The sequence below is a fragment of the Emiliania huxleyi genome (genome assembly GCF_000372725.1).
Source record: "Emiliania huxleyi CCMP1516 chromosome Unknown EMIHUscaffold_158, whole genome shotgun sequence".
In the NCBI taxonomy this organism is placed as follows: Eukaryota; Haptophyta; order Isochrysidales; family Noelaerhabdaceae; genus Emiliania; species Emiliania huxleyi.
In genome coordinates this window covers 108053-121231 of record NW_005201004.1, presented here as the reverse complement: position 1 = coordinate 121231, position 13179 = coordinate 108053, and the positions used below count along the sequence as shown (strand labels likewise).

The 13179-nt window shown below is 67.9% G+C and overlaps 3 protein-coding genes across 3 annotated transcripts; all 3 read right to left on the bottom strand.

Annotated features, from left to right (window-relative positions):
- Positions 1 to 783: 783 nt before the first annotated feature.
- EMIHUDRAFT_467801 (hypothetical protein) lies at positions 784 to 2419 on the bottom strand. Its single transcript, XM_005785786.1, has 5 exons — positions 2188 to 2419; positions 1792 to 2119; positions 1659 to 1715; positions 1449 to 1589; positions 784 to 1376 (listed from the first exon to the last, which is right to left on the bottom strand). The coding sequence occupies exons 2-5, from the start codon at positions 2014 to 2016 to the stop codon at positions 816 to 818; spliced, it is 984 nt and encodes a 327-aa protein (XP_005785843.1). The 5' UTR covers positions 2017 to 2119; positions 2188 to 2419; the 3' UTR covers positions 784 to 815.
- A 975-nt stretch (positions 2420 to 3394) lies between these two features.
- EMIHUDRAFT_455819 (hypothetical protein) lies at positions 3395 to 4450 on the bottom strand (the record flags this gene model as incomplete). Its single annotated transcript, XM_005785785.1, has 2 exons — positions 3822 to 4450; positions 3395 to 3758 (listed from the first exon to the last, which is right to left on the bottom strand). Coding segments are annotated over exons 1-2 (981 nt in total), but the record flags the coding sequence as incomplete, so codon positions are not given.
- Positions 4451 to 7526: 3076 nt separating this feature from the next.
- Positions 7527 to 11124, bottom strand: EMIHUDRAFT_455818 (hypothetical protein; the record flags this gene model as incomplete). The annotated part of the gene is made up of 9 exons (XM_005785784.1): positions 10799 to 11124; positions 9784 to 9848; positions 9649 to 9696; positions 9461 to 9535; positions 9019 to 9204; positions 8702 to 8740; positions 8147 to 8577; positions 7713 to 7983; positions 7527 to 7631 (listed from the first exon to the last, which is right to left on the bottom strand). Exons 1-9 carry the CDS (start codon positions 11073 to 11075, stop codon positions 7527 to 7529), a joined length of 1497 nt encoding a protein of 498 aa, XP_005785841.1. The 5' UTR covers positions 11076 to 11124.
- Between the last annotated feature and the right edge of the window lie 2055 nt (positions 11125 to 13179).

Here is a 13179-nt window from a genome sequence, read left to right as displayed (position 1 = left end):
GGGGGGAGGGGGTGACCTTTGGCACCCCCATATTTGTTTTTTTGGGGGGAGGGGTTTTTTTGGGGGGGGGCCCCCCCCGTGTTGGGGGCCGCTTCTTTTTTAAATTTTTTTTTGGTGCCGGGGGGGCTCGGGGCTTGGGAGAAAACGGGGGGGGGGGGGGCCCTTCCCGGGCTGGGGGTTTTTAAAAAAGGAGAGGGGGGGCTCGGGGGTTTTTGGGGGGGGGGAACACCCCTTTGGACCAAATTTGGGGGAACCCCGGGAAGGGATTTCCCCCCCCCCAAAGGGAAAGATTTAATTTGGGTAAAAAAGAAAACCCGTAATCCGGTTGTGCCCCCCCCCCCCCCGGGGCTTCCCCCCCCCCCCCCCCCGGCGCGCGCAGGAGCTCCAGGACCCTGGAACGTGGAAGTGGAACCCCCTCGCCCCTGCTGAAAGTTTGAAACACGAAGCTAAAACCTTTTGGGGATTGTGGGATGCGCTCATCAACATCATCGATACGGCTCTCTACAATTACATCAATCCACCCTGACCTCTCTCTCCCTCGCTGGACACCTGGCACTTCACTGAAGTCACCTTAATCACGCCCTTGCGCCTTGGGCTGAACCTTCTTCTCTGCAAGTGTTGGATTGCAAGCAGCCTCGCTCGCAATCCTAGAAGTCGAAGGAACAAGGATTGAGTGAGCGTGTCACTCCTCGCTCGCAATCGTAGGACGTAGCATCCAGGTGCATGTTGTCCGGGGGTGGCGTCATGGGTGGTGTGCGTCCCCCACGATCCATCTCGTCTGAGTTTGACTGTTCTGCTTTCCTTACCTTACCTCCTCACGCCTCTCCGAGCAGCTCGCGCCTGCGCGCCAGCAGCGCCTCAAGCTCGGCCTCCGCCGCCTCGGCGCCCACGAGCGCCCACGAGGCCACTTCGTGCGCCACGGTCTGCTGCCTTGGCTGCGCCTGCGCCGACGCGGCGAGCGCCTCGCGCAAGCGCCGGAAGAGCGTCGGCTTGTCGCCGTCCGCCGGCCGGCCGAGCTTCTCGAGGGCCGCTCGCAGCTCGGCGAGCGAGAAGCGGTTTAGCCCCCCCTTGTCGAGGGCGTCGGCCGAGAGGTGCACCGCCATGACGCCCGCCGTGTAGTCTTCGACGCCCTCGTGCACCGCGCCCGAAGAGAAGTTGTCCTTCGCGTCGACGACGTCGTACCGCGTCGCCACGCGCCGCTCCCAGCGCTGGTCGCGCTCGATGGTCGCCTGGCACGCCGCGATCTCTGCGTCCACCTCCTCCACCAGCCGCTTGAGCGTGGCGGCGCCGTCGCCGGCGGCCTGGCTGCGCATCTCGACGCGGCCGCACGCCTCTCCGAAGCGGAGGGACTGGATGGACTCGACGGCGTTGCGGGCCTACTTGTTCGTAGTAGTAAGTAGTAGTAGTAGTGATCATCATCAATGGATGGACTCGACGGCGTTGCGGGCCTCGAGAGAGGCGCACACGAGGACGGTCGTGCGCGCGCCGCCGCAGAGCGCGTCCTTGAGGAGGAGGGTGAGCCTCGAGTCGGCGAAGGGGACGTGAGACGGGGCGCCTCGCGCGCGCAGCCCGTCCCGCCTGCGGAGCCCCTCGATATCATATCAGATTATATTATATTAGATGATGTCCTATTGTATTATGTCCCGCCTGCGGAGCCCCTCGATGCAGCGCTGCAGCGCGTACAGCCCGACGTTGATGTTGAGCGACTCCTGCAGGAAGGTTCAGAGAAGGATCAGGGAAGGCTCAGGGAAGGCTCAGGGAGGAGACGTTGGTGTTGCGCGACTCCTGCAGCCGCGCGCGGTGGCGGTAGTAGTCTGCCCACGAGATGCGGGAGACCTCCTCGCCGCCCGAGGTTACGACGAGCGACTTGAAGCCGTCCGCGGCGCCGGACTTGCCCAGCTTCTCCGACCCCCCCAGGTCGGCGAGGAAGAGGCGCGTCGTGCGCTCGACTCCGCCCGCGCTCTGGGAGAGCGACAGGATGAAGAGCGCGTGCGCGCGCGAGGAGCGCTCGTTCATCGCCGTCGCCGCCTTTCGCTTGCAGGCGTCGCCCTGCGAGATGAGCGCGAGGGCGGCCTCCACCGAGTCGACGGGCACGTCCGCCCGCCCCTCGAGCACCCACCTATACCTCGGTCGAATCTCGGCTAGATCTCGGCTGTACCTCGGCATGTCCGCCCCTCGAGCACCCGCCGGTGAGCGTGGAAGTGGTTGTCGGCGCCGCCGTCGGTGGCGCCGATGGAGGCGCCCGACCGCAGCAAGTCTGTCACCTCGTTCCCGTACACCTCCACGTACGCCACGCGCAGCGCCGCGTCAACGCCCACGCCGCGCCGCGCCTGCGTCGCCTCGATCACCTCCGCGCAGACGCGCGGGACGAGGCCGAGGCGGGAGGCTGCAGGCCCAAGCCGCGGGTCGGCGGTGCCGTCGCCGAACATGGTGTGCGTCTTGCCGGCGCCTGCAGGAAGGTTCAGAGAAGGGTCAGGGGAAGGGTCAGGGGAACATGGTGTGCGGTGTTGCCGGCGCCCGTCTGCCCGTAGACGAGCACGCAGGACGAGCGGCCGTTGAGTAGGTCCGCCGCGGCGGGGCGGCCGCACCGCTCGTAGACGACCTCTTGCGAGGCGGCGAGGCCAAAGACGCCGCCGAGCCGGAAGGGGCGAAGCCCGCACCCGGGACCCCTCACCAGCACCTCGGCCTGCTCCTCGCTCACGGAGAGGATCGCCGCGCGCGTGTCGCCGCACGCCGCAGACCTCGCCTCCTCCTCCTCCTCCTCCTCCTCCTCCACGCCGCCGCCGCCTCCCGAGCCGCCGCCACCCCCTCCAGCACCGCCGACCGCCCCCTCCTCCCCCTCCTCGCGCTCCCCCCCCTCCTCGCGCTCGCCGCAGGAAGCGCGCCGCCCGACCACCTGCCCAGCCGACCCACCCCCAGCCGACCCACCCCCTGCACACCCCTCCCCGGCCGCTACGTCCACCCTCCGCCGCTCCGCCTCCTTCCGCACCTCCTCCCGCACCTCCTCCCGCACCTCCTCTCGCACCTCCTCTCGCACCGCCTCTCTCATGTGCTCTCTCATGTGCTCGTGCGTCGTGCGGAAGACCTCGGGGATGGCGCCTGCCGGGCGTGTGAAGACGGACGTGTGAGACGGACGTGTCGGGGACACGAAAGACGCAATCGGCTAGACCTCGGCTAGATCTCGACTAGACCTCGACTAGGCTAGACCTCGGCTAGACCTCGGCTAGACCTCGGCTAGACCTCGGCTAGACCTCGGCTAGACCTCGACTAGACCTCGGCTAGATCTCGGCTAGACCTCGCCGTCGAGCTTGCGGCCGTGCGAGAGTGCGCAAGCGCGGTCGGCCTGCTCGGAGCTTCCGATGATGAATGCAATGCACAATGGCGAGCCGCTCACAACTAAGGTCGGCCTGCTCGGAGCTGGGAAAGACGACAAACGCCCCCCGACGCCGGGCGAGGGAGGGGTGCGCACGCACGAGGTGGACGGAGACGGGCTGGACGCCGCGCGCCTCTCCTCCCGCCAGCGTGTCGAAGAAGGCGCACACCTCCGGCTCGCCCGTGCCCGGGTGCAGGGGTGTCACCTGCACGATGCCGGCGCTACCCTCCACTTCTTCGACCTGCTGCACCGCCGCCTCGGCTGCGCTGCACCGCCCGCCGGCGGCGCAGGAGGAAGAGCTCTCTCCGCCCGCCGCCTCGCCTGGCCGCCCCTTCTTGCGCAGCCGTCCGTACAGGTGGGGCTTGAGGTGCTGGCTGCGCGCAACCTGCTCGTCGTCGACAATGTCAATTCTGTTGCATTTATGACACTCTCTTGTGATCTCATCAACCTGCTCGTCGTCGACGGCGGCGAGGTGCGCCGCCGCCGCCGCCTGGCGCTGCGCCTCGAGCGCGGCAAGCGAGGCGTCGGACGGCCGCTGCGCCACCGCGACGTCCGTCGACCACGGGTCGGATTTGCTCGCGCCGGACTTGGCCTCCCGCATCATCACCAGCTTCATCGCCTTGGCCTGCGAGCAGCCGTGCTTGGCGCGCACCACCGCGACGCGCTGGTGAAAGGGCATCGTCATCGCGTCGCCCGCACCGGCCGCGTCGCTGCCGCCCGCGGTTTTTACCGTCGGCCGGAAGCGAGCGCACACGCTCACCGAGAAGGCCTCCGCCGGCACCGAGCCGCCGTCTGGCTCCCACAGGTTGCGCCGGCGCCAGAGCTCGTGAAAATGAGCTCGCCAGTCGACGCTCGGGCGAAAACCCTCGGGCACAAAGAGGAGGCACTCGTCGCGAAGCCTGAGGCACATCGCTCGCCAGTGCGCCTCGCCTTTGAGCGCCTGGCGCCACGAGCAGCAGACAGCAGGCGCAGCACCGCGCGCTCGCCAGTCCGCGTGGCGCAGCACGACGGAGAGGACGTCCACGAAGGCCGAGGAGGCGGCGGCTGGGAGCTCGTCCACATTCATGGTTGGTTTTTCATGGTTGGTTTTTAGGGAAGCGTTGCTGGGTTCGGGCCCAGCAGGGTGAGGGGTTTTCGCGTAAGGTAAACTCCTCCACACACACGAGGTGGTGGGGCAAGGGGGCGACCCTCCCGTCTCCACGTCTAACGACAGGAGCCCCACGGCATCAAAAGTGCAAGGCCCAGTGCGCGTGGGTGAGCGGTGTGTGTGTGGATAGACGTCTGGGAAGGATCTCGCGATTTCGTCGTTCCAGGTCAAGAGGATGCGGGCGTGTTGGGCGGCCACGCCTCGATCTTCTTGGGCAGCAGCTGGTTCGACAGGTCCTCTCCGTGGCCTAGGCAGCCGTGTTCGCCCTTGCCCCACGTGAAGATAGCGCCGTCGCCGGTGAGGGCGAGGCTGTGCCAATCTCCCGCCGAGACAGCCACGGCGCGCTGGCCAGCAAAGGCCTCGACCTTCTTGGGCAGGAGCTGGAGCTGCTGGTCGCCGTGGCCCAATCGGCCATGGTCTCCATCGCCCCAGCTCCAGACGCTGCCGTCGGCGGTGAGGGCGAGGCTATGGAAGTATCCCGCCGACACAGCGACGACGCGCTGGCCCGCCAAAGCCTCGATCTTCTTGGGCAGCAGCTGGTTCGACATGTACATGTCCTCGCCTTGGCCTAGCCGGCCATAGCTTCCATAGCCCCAGCTCCAGACAGCACCGTCGGCGGTGATGGCGAAGCTGTGATGGGCTCCAGCCGAGACAGCGACGATGCGCTGACCCGCGAAGGCCTCGACCTTCTTGGGCAGCAGCTGGCGCTGCTGGTCGCCGTGGCCCAACTGGCCAAGGACTCCAAAGCCCCAGCTCCAGACGGCGCCGTCGGCGGTGATGGCGAGGCTGTGGTTGCTTCCAGCCGACACAGCGACGACGCGCCGGCCAGCGAAAGCCTCGATCTTCTTGGGCAGGAGCTGCTCCTGCTGGTCGCCGTGGCCCAGCTGGCCATCGCCTCCATAGCCCGCAGCTCCAGACGGCGCCGTCGGCGGAGAGGGCGAGGCTGTCGCTCTCGCCAGCCGACACAGCGACGACGAGCTGCTCAGCGAAGGCCTCGACCTTCTTCGGCAGCAGCTGGCGCTGCTGGTCGCCGTGGCCCAACTGGCCTTGCTCCCCCCAGCCCCAGCTCTAGACAGCGCCATTGGCGGTGAGGGCGAGGCTGTGGCACTCTGCAGCCGACACGCTCACAGCACGGAGAGGAGAGGGGAGGAGGGTCGGCGCGTTGAGCCGCGTCACGCCCTCGCCGTGCCCGAGCAGTCCTGGAAGGTCGAACGGCGCGTTGCCGCACGACGACAGCCGCCCCTTGCCGTCGATGAAGAGGCTGTGATACTCGCCCGCAGCCGCCCTCGCCCGCGGGTTGGCCTCGCGCAGGAGCGCGGCAAAGCACAGCCACCGCACGGCACAGCCCTCGCCCGCTGGCGGCGCCGGCAGCTCGAAGCCGCGCTCTTGCGCCCACAAGTGGATGCCGTCCTCCGCGAGCGAGGCGTGGAAGAGCAGCGAGACGGCCGCGGCGCGAGCGATGTCGGCGGGGCTGTCGCAGCGAGAGACGACGCGCACGAGGAGGTCCCTGGGGAGGTCGAGCAGGCGGGCGGGCGGCGGCGCGTCTGGCGAGGGCGCGGCGGTGGCGGAGGCGAGGCGGCGCGAGCGGCGGCGCGCGGGGGTGGACATATATGTGTATACACATCGCGAAGAAAAGAATTTATTCCCGTGGCCCGAGTCGACACCGGCCGGGACGTTACAAGGCGCGACGTCCCACAGAACACCCTCCTCCCCCTTCAATCCTTCTTCTCCGGCCACTTGCCCCGGCCTAATAATCGTCCGCCGTTACGTGTTGTTGAGACGCAAACGTTGTCAATTCGCGTCCTGCTGCTTGCCGCCTGCCTCCGCTTGTGCCGGCTGCTGGCCTGCCTCCGGCTTCTTCCGGCCACATGCCCGCGCCGATCTGGTCCAAGGAGACCCTAGCCGAGTTCAAGAAGCATCAAATCTCGAGCGCGCCCGGCTCCGTTCCCCTCAAGCCGGGGGAGGGACCTCTTCCGTATGGCGGCACGGCAAACAACGGGACTTCAGGCAAATCAGTCTTCGGGAAGAGAAAGATTGTGGCGGGCGACAATGATCCTAACCCGCGCGCGCTGATGCTGAACTTTCCCCCCGAGCCGTCCGCTGAAGCCCTCGCGGGGTGGGTGAAGAACTACAAGTCGTCCATTCCAAACAGCACTGGGAAGGGCGATTTTATGACAACCAGCCAATCCCAGTTCGGGGTCCCGAGCTATCGCGAGTCGGACCTCGCCGCGCGCAACTATAGTCACGGGGACCTGAGGCAGCAAGCCTTCACGCGGCCGCAGCCACAGATCTCCTACTACCCGCCTGCTCGCGAAGGAGAGGCCTCGCAGGAGGACGCCAGCTACGAGTGGTCGTGGCCAGAGAGGCCAGTGCGGACGAATCCCCCACAGCTACCCAAGGCTGAGAGGCATGAGAGCTCCTTCATCGAGGAGTACAACCTTCGGCCTCCCTGGCTAAAGTATTGACGCATGATGTCGTGGGGCAAGCAGAACATACTTCTTTTGAGCGGGTTTTCTGCCCCTCTCATCATCGTAGTGTTCCGCGCGACCGCTCTGTCACCTCGCCACGCTGCCCGCCGCTGAGAGGCTGGTGACGACCTTGTCGGCGCACGGCGCGCGGTGGAGCGGGCGCCGCGCGTGTGAGAAACACTATATTTCGCGACTCGTTCTGCTATTTTTCCGCGCGCTCTCTTACGATAGTGTGTCTAGGAAGTGTGCAAAATGCAATCACGAGTCAGTGAAAGCACGGTGCGTGTACACAATCACTGAGGTACATCAGCTTTTTTAGAGCGAGGCGATGCGCCGCGCTCTCGAGAACCATCGATGCGACACAAACTGCACGTCTCGCGCGCGCGTGAACAGGGCTCCAGGCCCCAAATGACGTGTGAGTGTTAGAGTTGTTTGGTATTGCTAAAAATCTCTCTCTCGATGCGTCTATTAATAATTGTAAATTGAATGTACCGGCGCCCGGCGCCGGTGCCGGTCCCGCGGGGTCGTCCGCGCTCCCTCACGAGAGCAGGCCCGCCGCTGACCGATTCGCCTCCTCCCCTGCCCTCCCTGCCAGGCCCTGCGCCGCCGGCGGAATCGGGCAGTTCGGGCACTCCCGCTTGGCCTGAGGCGAGTCTCTCAGCCACCTGAGGTGCCGACCCGGCGCGGGGAGCCGAGCCACCCCGCCGCCGCCCGTGCAAGTCACATTCTCAGGGATGCCGAACCAGCGCAGCCTCTCGCGGAAGACGGCGACGGCCTCGTCGTAGAGGAGGAGGTCGTTGGCGTTCAGCGCCGCCACGCGCTCGCGCTGCGACTCGCTCAGCTCCTCGAAGGTCAGCTTGGCCACCTTGTGCTTGCCGCTGCCCCTGCCGGCGGCGTCGTTGGCGAAGCGCAGCCCAAACTGCGCCTCGAAGAGCTTCTCGGTGGCGCAGCGCGCCTCGTTGAGGCCGAAGAAGGAGAACTGGAGCAGCGTGTGCCTGTGCTACGGGCGGCGGCCAGTCAAGAAGCTGTGGGTAGGCGCAAGAGGCGGACACGGAGGGGCGCGTGCCGCGCGAGCAGCCACGTGCACCAGCGCGACTCGCCTGACGGATCATGATCGGTCCTCATTCATTCATCAGCTTCGTAGTCGGCCACGTGCACCAGCGCGACTCGCCGACGCGCTCGCCGCCGCCGCAGAACTGCCGCCGCAGCTGGAAGCCCTTGCGCCGGTTGGCCCCTGCGTGCGTGAGGGCGCGGCTCTGCCGGTCGGCCGCCATGTTCTTTGGGCACGAGATCCAGGCGTCGAAGAGCGAGTCGTACTGGCCCTTGCTCACGCGGTCGATGCCCCTCGCCGCGATGGCCGCCTCCCGCGCCGCCAGCAGCTCCGAGCACGGGTGGCGCACGCGGGGCGGCGTCCCAAACTGCCACTCCCACCCGTTGTAGTTTTCGTAAAACTCGGAGAGGAATCGCGCGAGCGGCTCGCGCAGCATGGTGACGTACCTCAGGCCCGCCGCCTTGGAGCGCTCCCCAGCGAGCCGCGCGGCGAACATGACGTGAGACTGCACCACGCGCAGCGGAGAGTGTACCCCGCCCTGCCAGCCGACCGTCTCGGGCGAGAGGAGCCACTGCCTAAAGGCGAGAGCAGCGCCTCTTCACGCCTCGGTGCCCCGGGCAGCGCCGAGGCGAGACGAGGGCCCGCTGCCGCTGCAGCCATACCCAGTTCGAGAGCGGGCCGAGCCGCTGCCGGCTCACCGCCTGCGGGCGGATGGGCATCGAGTGAGTCAGTGACGGCGTGACTAAGACTCGCCGCCGCCGGAGCGCCGCCTGCTGCGCGCTCGGCGCCCACCTGCTCTGCCTGCTCGCAAGCGCCTCCCGCACCTCCTTGAGCGCCACCGCGCTACCCTCGGCGCTCCCGTTGCTCCCGCCGAGCGCGCCGCCGCGCCAGCGCGGCGCAGCCAGCAGCGGCGCCCGCGGGCAGAGGCACGCGAGGGGCTCGACGAGGGCGTGGCCTGCGGGGAGGGGGGCGAGGCGACCTCACACAGCCAAGCCGTGCCCAGAGAGGCGACGGAGGCGGCGAGGCCGCGGCCGTTGTGCATCGGCCGCGACGCGTCGCGCGCGCACGCGCATCCGTCGCCGTCGCCGCGCCGCAGCGAGGTGAGCCGACCGTTGAAGGAGGTGCCGCCGCACTTTGCGATGTGCAGAAAGACGAGCGAGTCCGCCTCGTGCCTCCAGGCAGCCAGGTGGCCGGTGACTGAGCAAGTGTGCGGGGGGGTGCGGGCAAGTCGAGCGGGTCGGCCTCGCCGCCTCCACAGCAGGGCCGGGGCACTCTCGAGCAATCTCGGGTCATCTCGGGTCATCTCGGGTCGTCTCGGGTAACCTCGGGTCATCTCGGGTTATCTCGGGTCATCTTGGGCCATCTCGGGTCATCTTGCGCCATCTCGGGTCATCTCGCGCCATCTCGCGCCTCCACGGCACCGGGCCTTGCACCGCGGCCGCTGCGCTGCCCACCCCGTGGTCGTTGCCAAAGACTCGCGCCGCCCGCACCTGCGCCTTGAGGTCGAAGGGTGGCTCCGGCGGCGGCGGCGGCGGCGGCGGGACGGGCGAGAGGCTCCCTGCGAATCCAGAGTCCATCAGTCATTGGTCAATGGCGGCGGCGGCGGAACGCGCGAGAGGCTCGCGCCGCGCAGGCGGAGCTCGAAGAGGGAGAGCGCCTATGGACACGTCTCGGACATGTCTCGGACATGTCTCGGACATGTCACCGCCGAGCTGGAAGAGGGAGAGCGCGCCGTCTGCCAGACCGCCGCGTCGACCGAGTTGCCGTCGAGCCACGCCGCACGCGCCGCGGAGGCAGCGGCGCTCTCCCCTGCAGCTGCCGCAGCGAGGAGAGGGAGCGGCGGGGCGGCGGGGCGGTCTCGCGCTGCGGGCGAGGGGTCGGCTCGCTGCGGCGGCGGGGCCTCTGCAGAGGGGGAGGGGGGGGAGAGGGAGGCGGCAGCCGAGAGCAGGGCGTCTCGCGCGGCGCGGTGGTGGTGCTTCGGAGCGGCGGTTGCAGCGGTTGCAGCGGATGTGGCGGTTGCGGCGGATGCGAGGAGGGCGGCAGAGGCGGTTGGTCGGTCGGCGATGCCGAGGAAGTCGAGGGAGAGGAGGGCCTATGGGACAGTGTCGCATCCCCTCCTCTCCCACCCCACCCCATCACACCCTCCCTGCAGCGGTCGAGCGGGAGGAGGGCCTGAGTGGCGAGGGTCTGGAGTGCCGCAGGGCTGCAGCCGTTGCCTTCGGCAGTCGCATTGCTCGAAGTGAGGGCGGAGGAGGCGGCAGCGGCGGCAGATGCGGCAGCGGCGGACGCGGCGGGTGCGTGCGCGACGGCGGGTGGACCGGGTGCGTCGCCGAGACAACCAAAGACGGCAGCGCGGGCGGCCACCGGTCCGGTCGCCGTGAGGGCGAGCACGAGGGAGCGGGAGAGCGGGTTCGGGCACGAGGCTGCGAGGGTGCGCACGTCCGCAGCACTCGCATCGCTCAGCGGCGTGGAGGCGCGGGCAGCCGCGTCGCGCAGCGCGGCGGCGCACGGCGGCGCGCTCGCCCCGCCGGGCGGCGCCACGGTGCTAAAGATTGCCTCCACGGCCGCCGGTCTGCCGAGCAGGTGCGCGGCGAAGCGGAGCGGCTCGGAGAGCCAGGCAAGGACGGCGCGGCGAGGCGGCGGCGGTGACGACGGCTGCGCCGGATCCGATGGCGGCGACGACTGGAGCTGAAGCTCAGCGAGGAGCGTGTCCTGCAGCTGCCGGCTGCGGCGGGGTGGAGCGGCGTCAGCGAGAGCACCCCATGCTGGCAATAGAAGTGGCGACTGGTCGCCGGGCCATCCGTGGCTGCGCATCCGCGAGGTGGCGACGAAGCTCTGCTCCGGCGGGTCGAGGACCGGGACGCACGCCTCGCCCGACCGCACGCAAACGCCGCCGCAGCCACCGTCCCGCTCTCCGGGCCTGAAGCGCTCGCAGTCAGCGCACGAGGGCGCGAGGTGGCTGCCGCAATCGACGAGGCTGCTGGCGGCGGATAGGCGACCGATCCGCTCGTGCTCGGCGTGGGCCCAGCGGACCATTGCGGCGCCCTGCCAGCCTGGACAGCACACAAGCCAGAAGTGGCGGGCTTCCGTACAGTTGTATTGGTTGGTGCAACCAGGAGCCTTCGGTCGTGTGAAGAGCACAGATGATGTAGTGAGTGAGTGGTCCCGGGCCCTGCGGGAACTAAGTCGGCGCAAGTTAGTCTGTGAGCTGGACGAGGGCTAGTGGTGCGCCGAGGCGGGTCAAGTGGTGAAGTGCTCCCGGGAGTCGTGGTCGGAGGCCGGGACACTAGAGAGAGAGATTTTTAAAGACTACTCCTTATCAGCTGGTCGGCCGCCATGTGGGCCTCCGGGCCTGCTGCGGCGGCGCGGCCGGTTGAGGCCGGGCTCGGCCCGGCCCGCGACGGCTGGCCGCCGACGAGCGCGCTCGCGCTGCTCGTCAAGATGGCGGCGGTGGCGATTGCGGCGACAAAAGTTCAGGCGTACGGCGCTCAGGCGCCTGTCGTCTTTCGTCTTTTGTCGCATTTCGCACACGCGCGCGCTCCGCGACGGCATGAGCATTCCGCGATTCGATCCAGCAGCCATGCACATACACGCCGCAGCAAAACTCGCATGTCGAGCGATTCTTTGGCATCGTCTTTGGAACTGCCCGTGTGCTTCTCGCCGCCGCCAATCTGCCTCCGACGTTCCACCCTTTTGCCCTCCAGGCCGCAGCGTGGCTTCAGAATCGCCTTCCTCGCTCCACACGCAACTGGCAGTCACCCTTCTTTTTGCTCAGCCGCCAACAGCCTTCCGTCGAGGGCCTCTACGCCTTTGGTTGCCTGTGCGCCGCCACGATTCCCAAGCCTCGCCGCGACGGTGACCGCCACTTTGCCGACCGCGGGGATTTTGGCCTCTATCTCGGACCCTCTGAGATCAGTCCCGGGCATGTCGTCTACCTCTTTTCGACCAAGGTCATTCAGGTCGTCGCCAAGCTGCGCGTCTGGGAGGACCAGTTTCCTGGCCTCAAAGGGCATCGCTACGCGTGGTTCCCCAGTGATGAGGCGCTTCCCCCTGACAGCGGCGTTCCAGAGTCAGTTTCCGCCCCGCCGCCCGACCGGCCTGACGCTCCCGAACCTGCTGCTGGTCCTGCGCAGGAGCAGCAGCCGCAGCCACAAGGCAGAGCTGAGCGCTCTGTTCGCGAAACCACCACTAACGCTCGCGGCGATGACGCGCCTGCTCCCGCTCCTGCGCCGCCCTCGACGCCTCCCGCGCCTTCTCCCGCCACTCCGGCCGCGACTCGCTCAGGAGGGGCCACCGTCGAGGTCCCCGTCGAAGTCACGCGCCTCCCACCTCGCGCTACCGAACCCGTCAGGATGCGTAGCCTCACTCCACCTCGCCGCTCAGCTCGCATTCGTGCTCAGCACCTTGGTCAGCTCGCCTGCGCCTTCCTCGTTGCCTTCATCGCCCCAGTTCCGCGCCTCTCAGCCAACATGGCCGCCGCTCTTGTCGCCAACGCCGTTCACGGCGAGTGCCGCGCCGACGACTTCCTTGCAGTTGACAACTCGCTTGGCGCCGTCGACGCCGCCTTCTTCGGCTACGACTCGTCCAACGACACTGCCCTCGTCACCGCCGCTCGCAGCGCTGGCGGCGCCTACTCTGTCACGCTGACGTCCGATCAAGGCGCCCTCCGAGTTCCGAAGAGCTACCGGCAAGCGATGTCGAGCCCACAGGCCGAGCAGTGGCGCGAGGCGATTGCCAAGGAGCTAGCCGGCCTCGTCGCTCTCAAGACGTGGGACCTCGTTCCTCTTGCCTCCGTGCCTACCAGCGCCAACGTGATGCATTGCCACTTCGTTTTTGCCATCAAGCGGAAGGCCGACGGGTCCATCGACAAGTTCAAGGCACGCCTCGTCGCCGACGGAAACACGCAGAAGCATGGTGTTGACTTTGACCGCGTCTTCGCCACTGTTGTCAAGGCTCTCACCATCCGGCTCGTTCTCGCCATTGCTGCCGCGCGTGACTACAACCTCAGCTCCCTCGACATTCGCCAGGCGTACCTTCAGGCCGCCCTCGATGAGGATCTCTACATGCGCGCCCCGCCCGGCGTCAACAACCGCGGCGGAGAGCTCGTATGCAAGCTACGCCGCAGCCTCTACGGGCTCAA

Bases quoted from the DNA above. Each gene is read 5' to 3' on its own strand.
- EMIHUDRAFT_467801 (XM_005785786.1), bottom strand. From the start codon at position 2,016: ATGAACGAGCGCTCCTCGCGCGCGCACGCGCTCTTCATCCTGTCGCTC. The intron at 1,590-1,658 runs GGGCTCCGCAGG...TATGATATCGAG, and splicing joins CGCTGCAGCGCTGCATCGAG to GGGCTCCGCAGGCGGGACGG. The intron at 1,377-1,448 runs GCCCGCAACGCC...ACGAACAAGTAG, and splicing joins TCGTGTGCGCCTCTCTCGAG to GCCCGCAACGCCGTCGAGTC.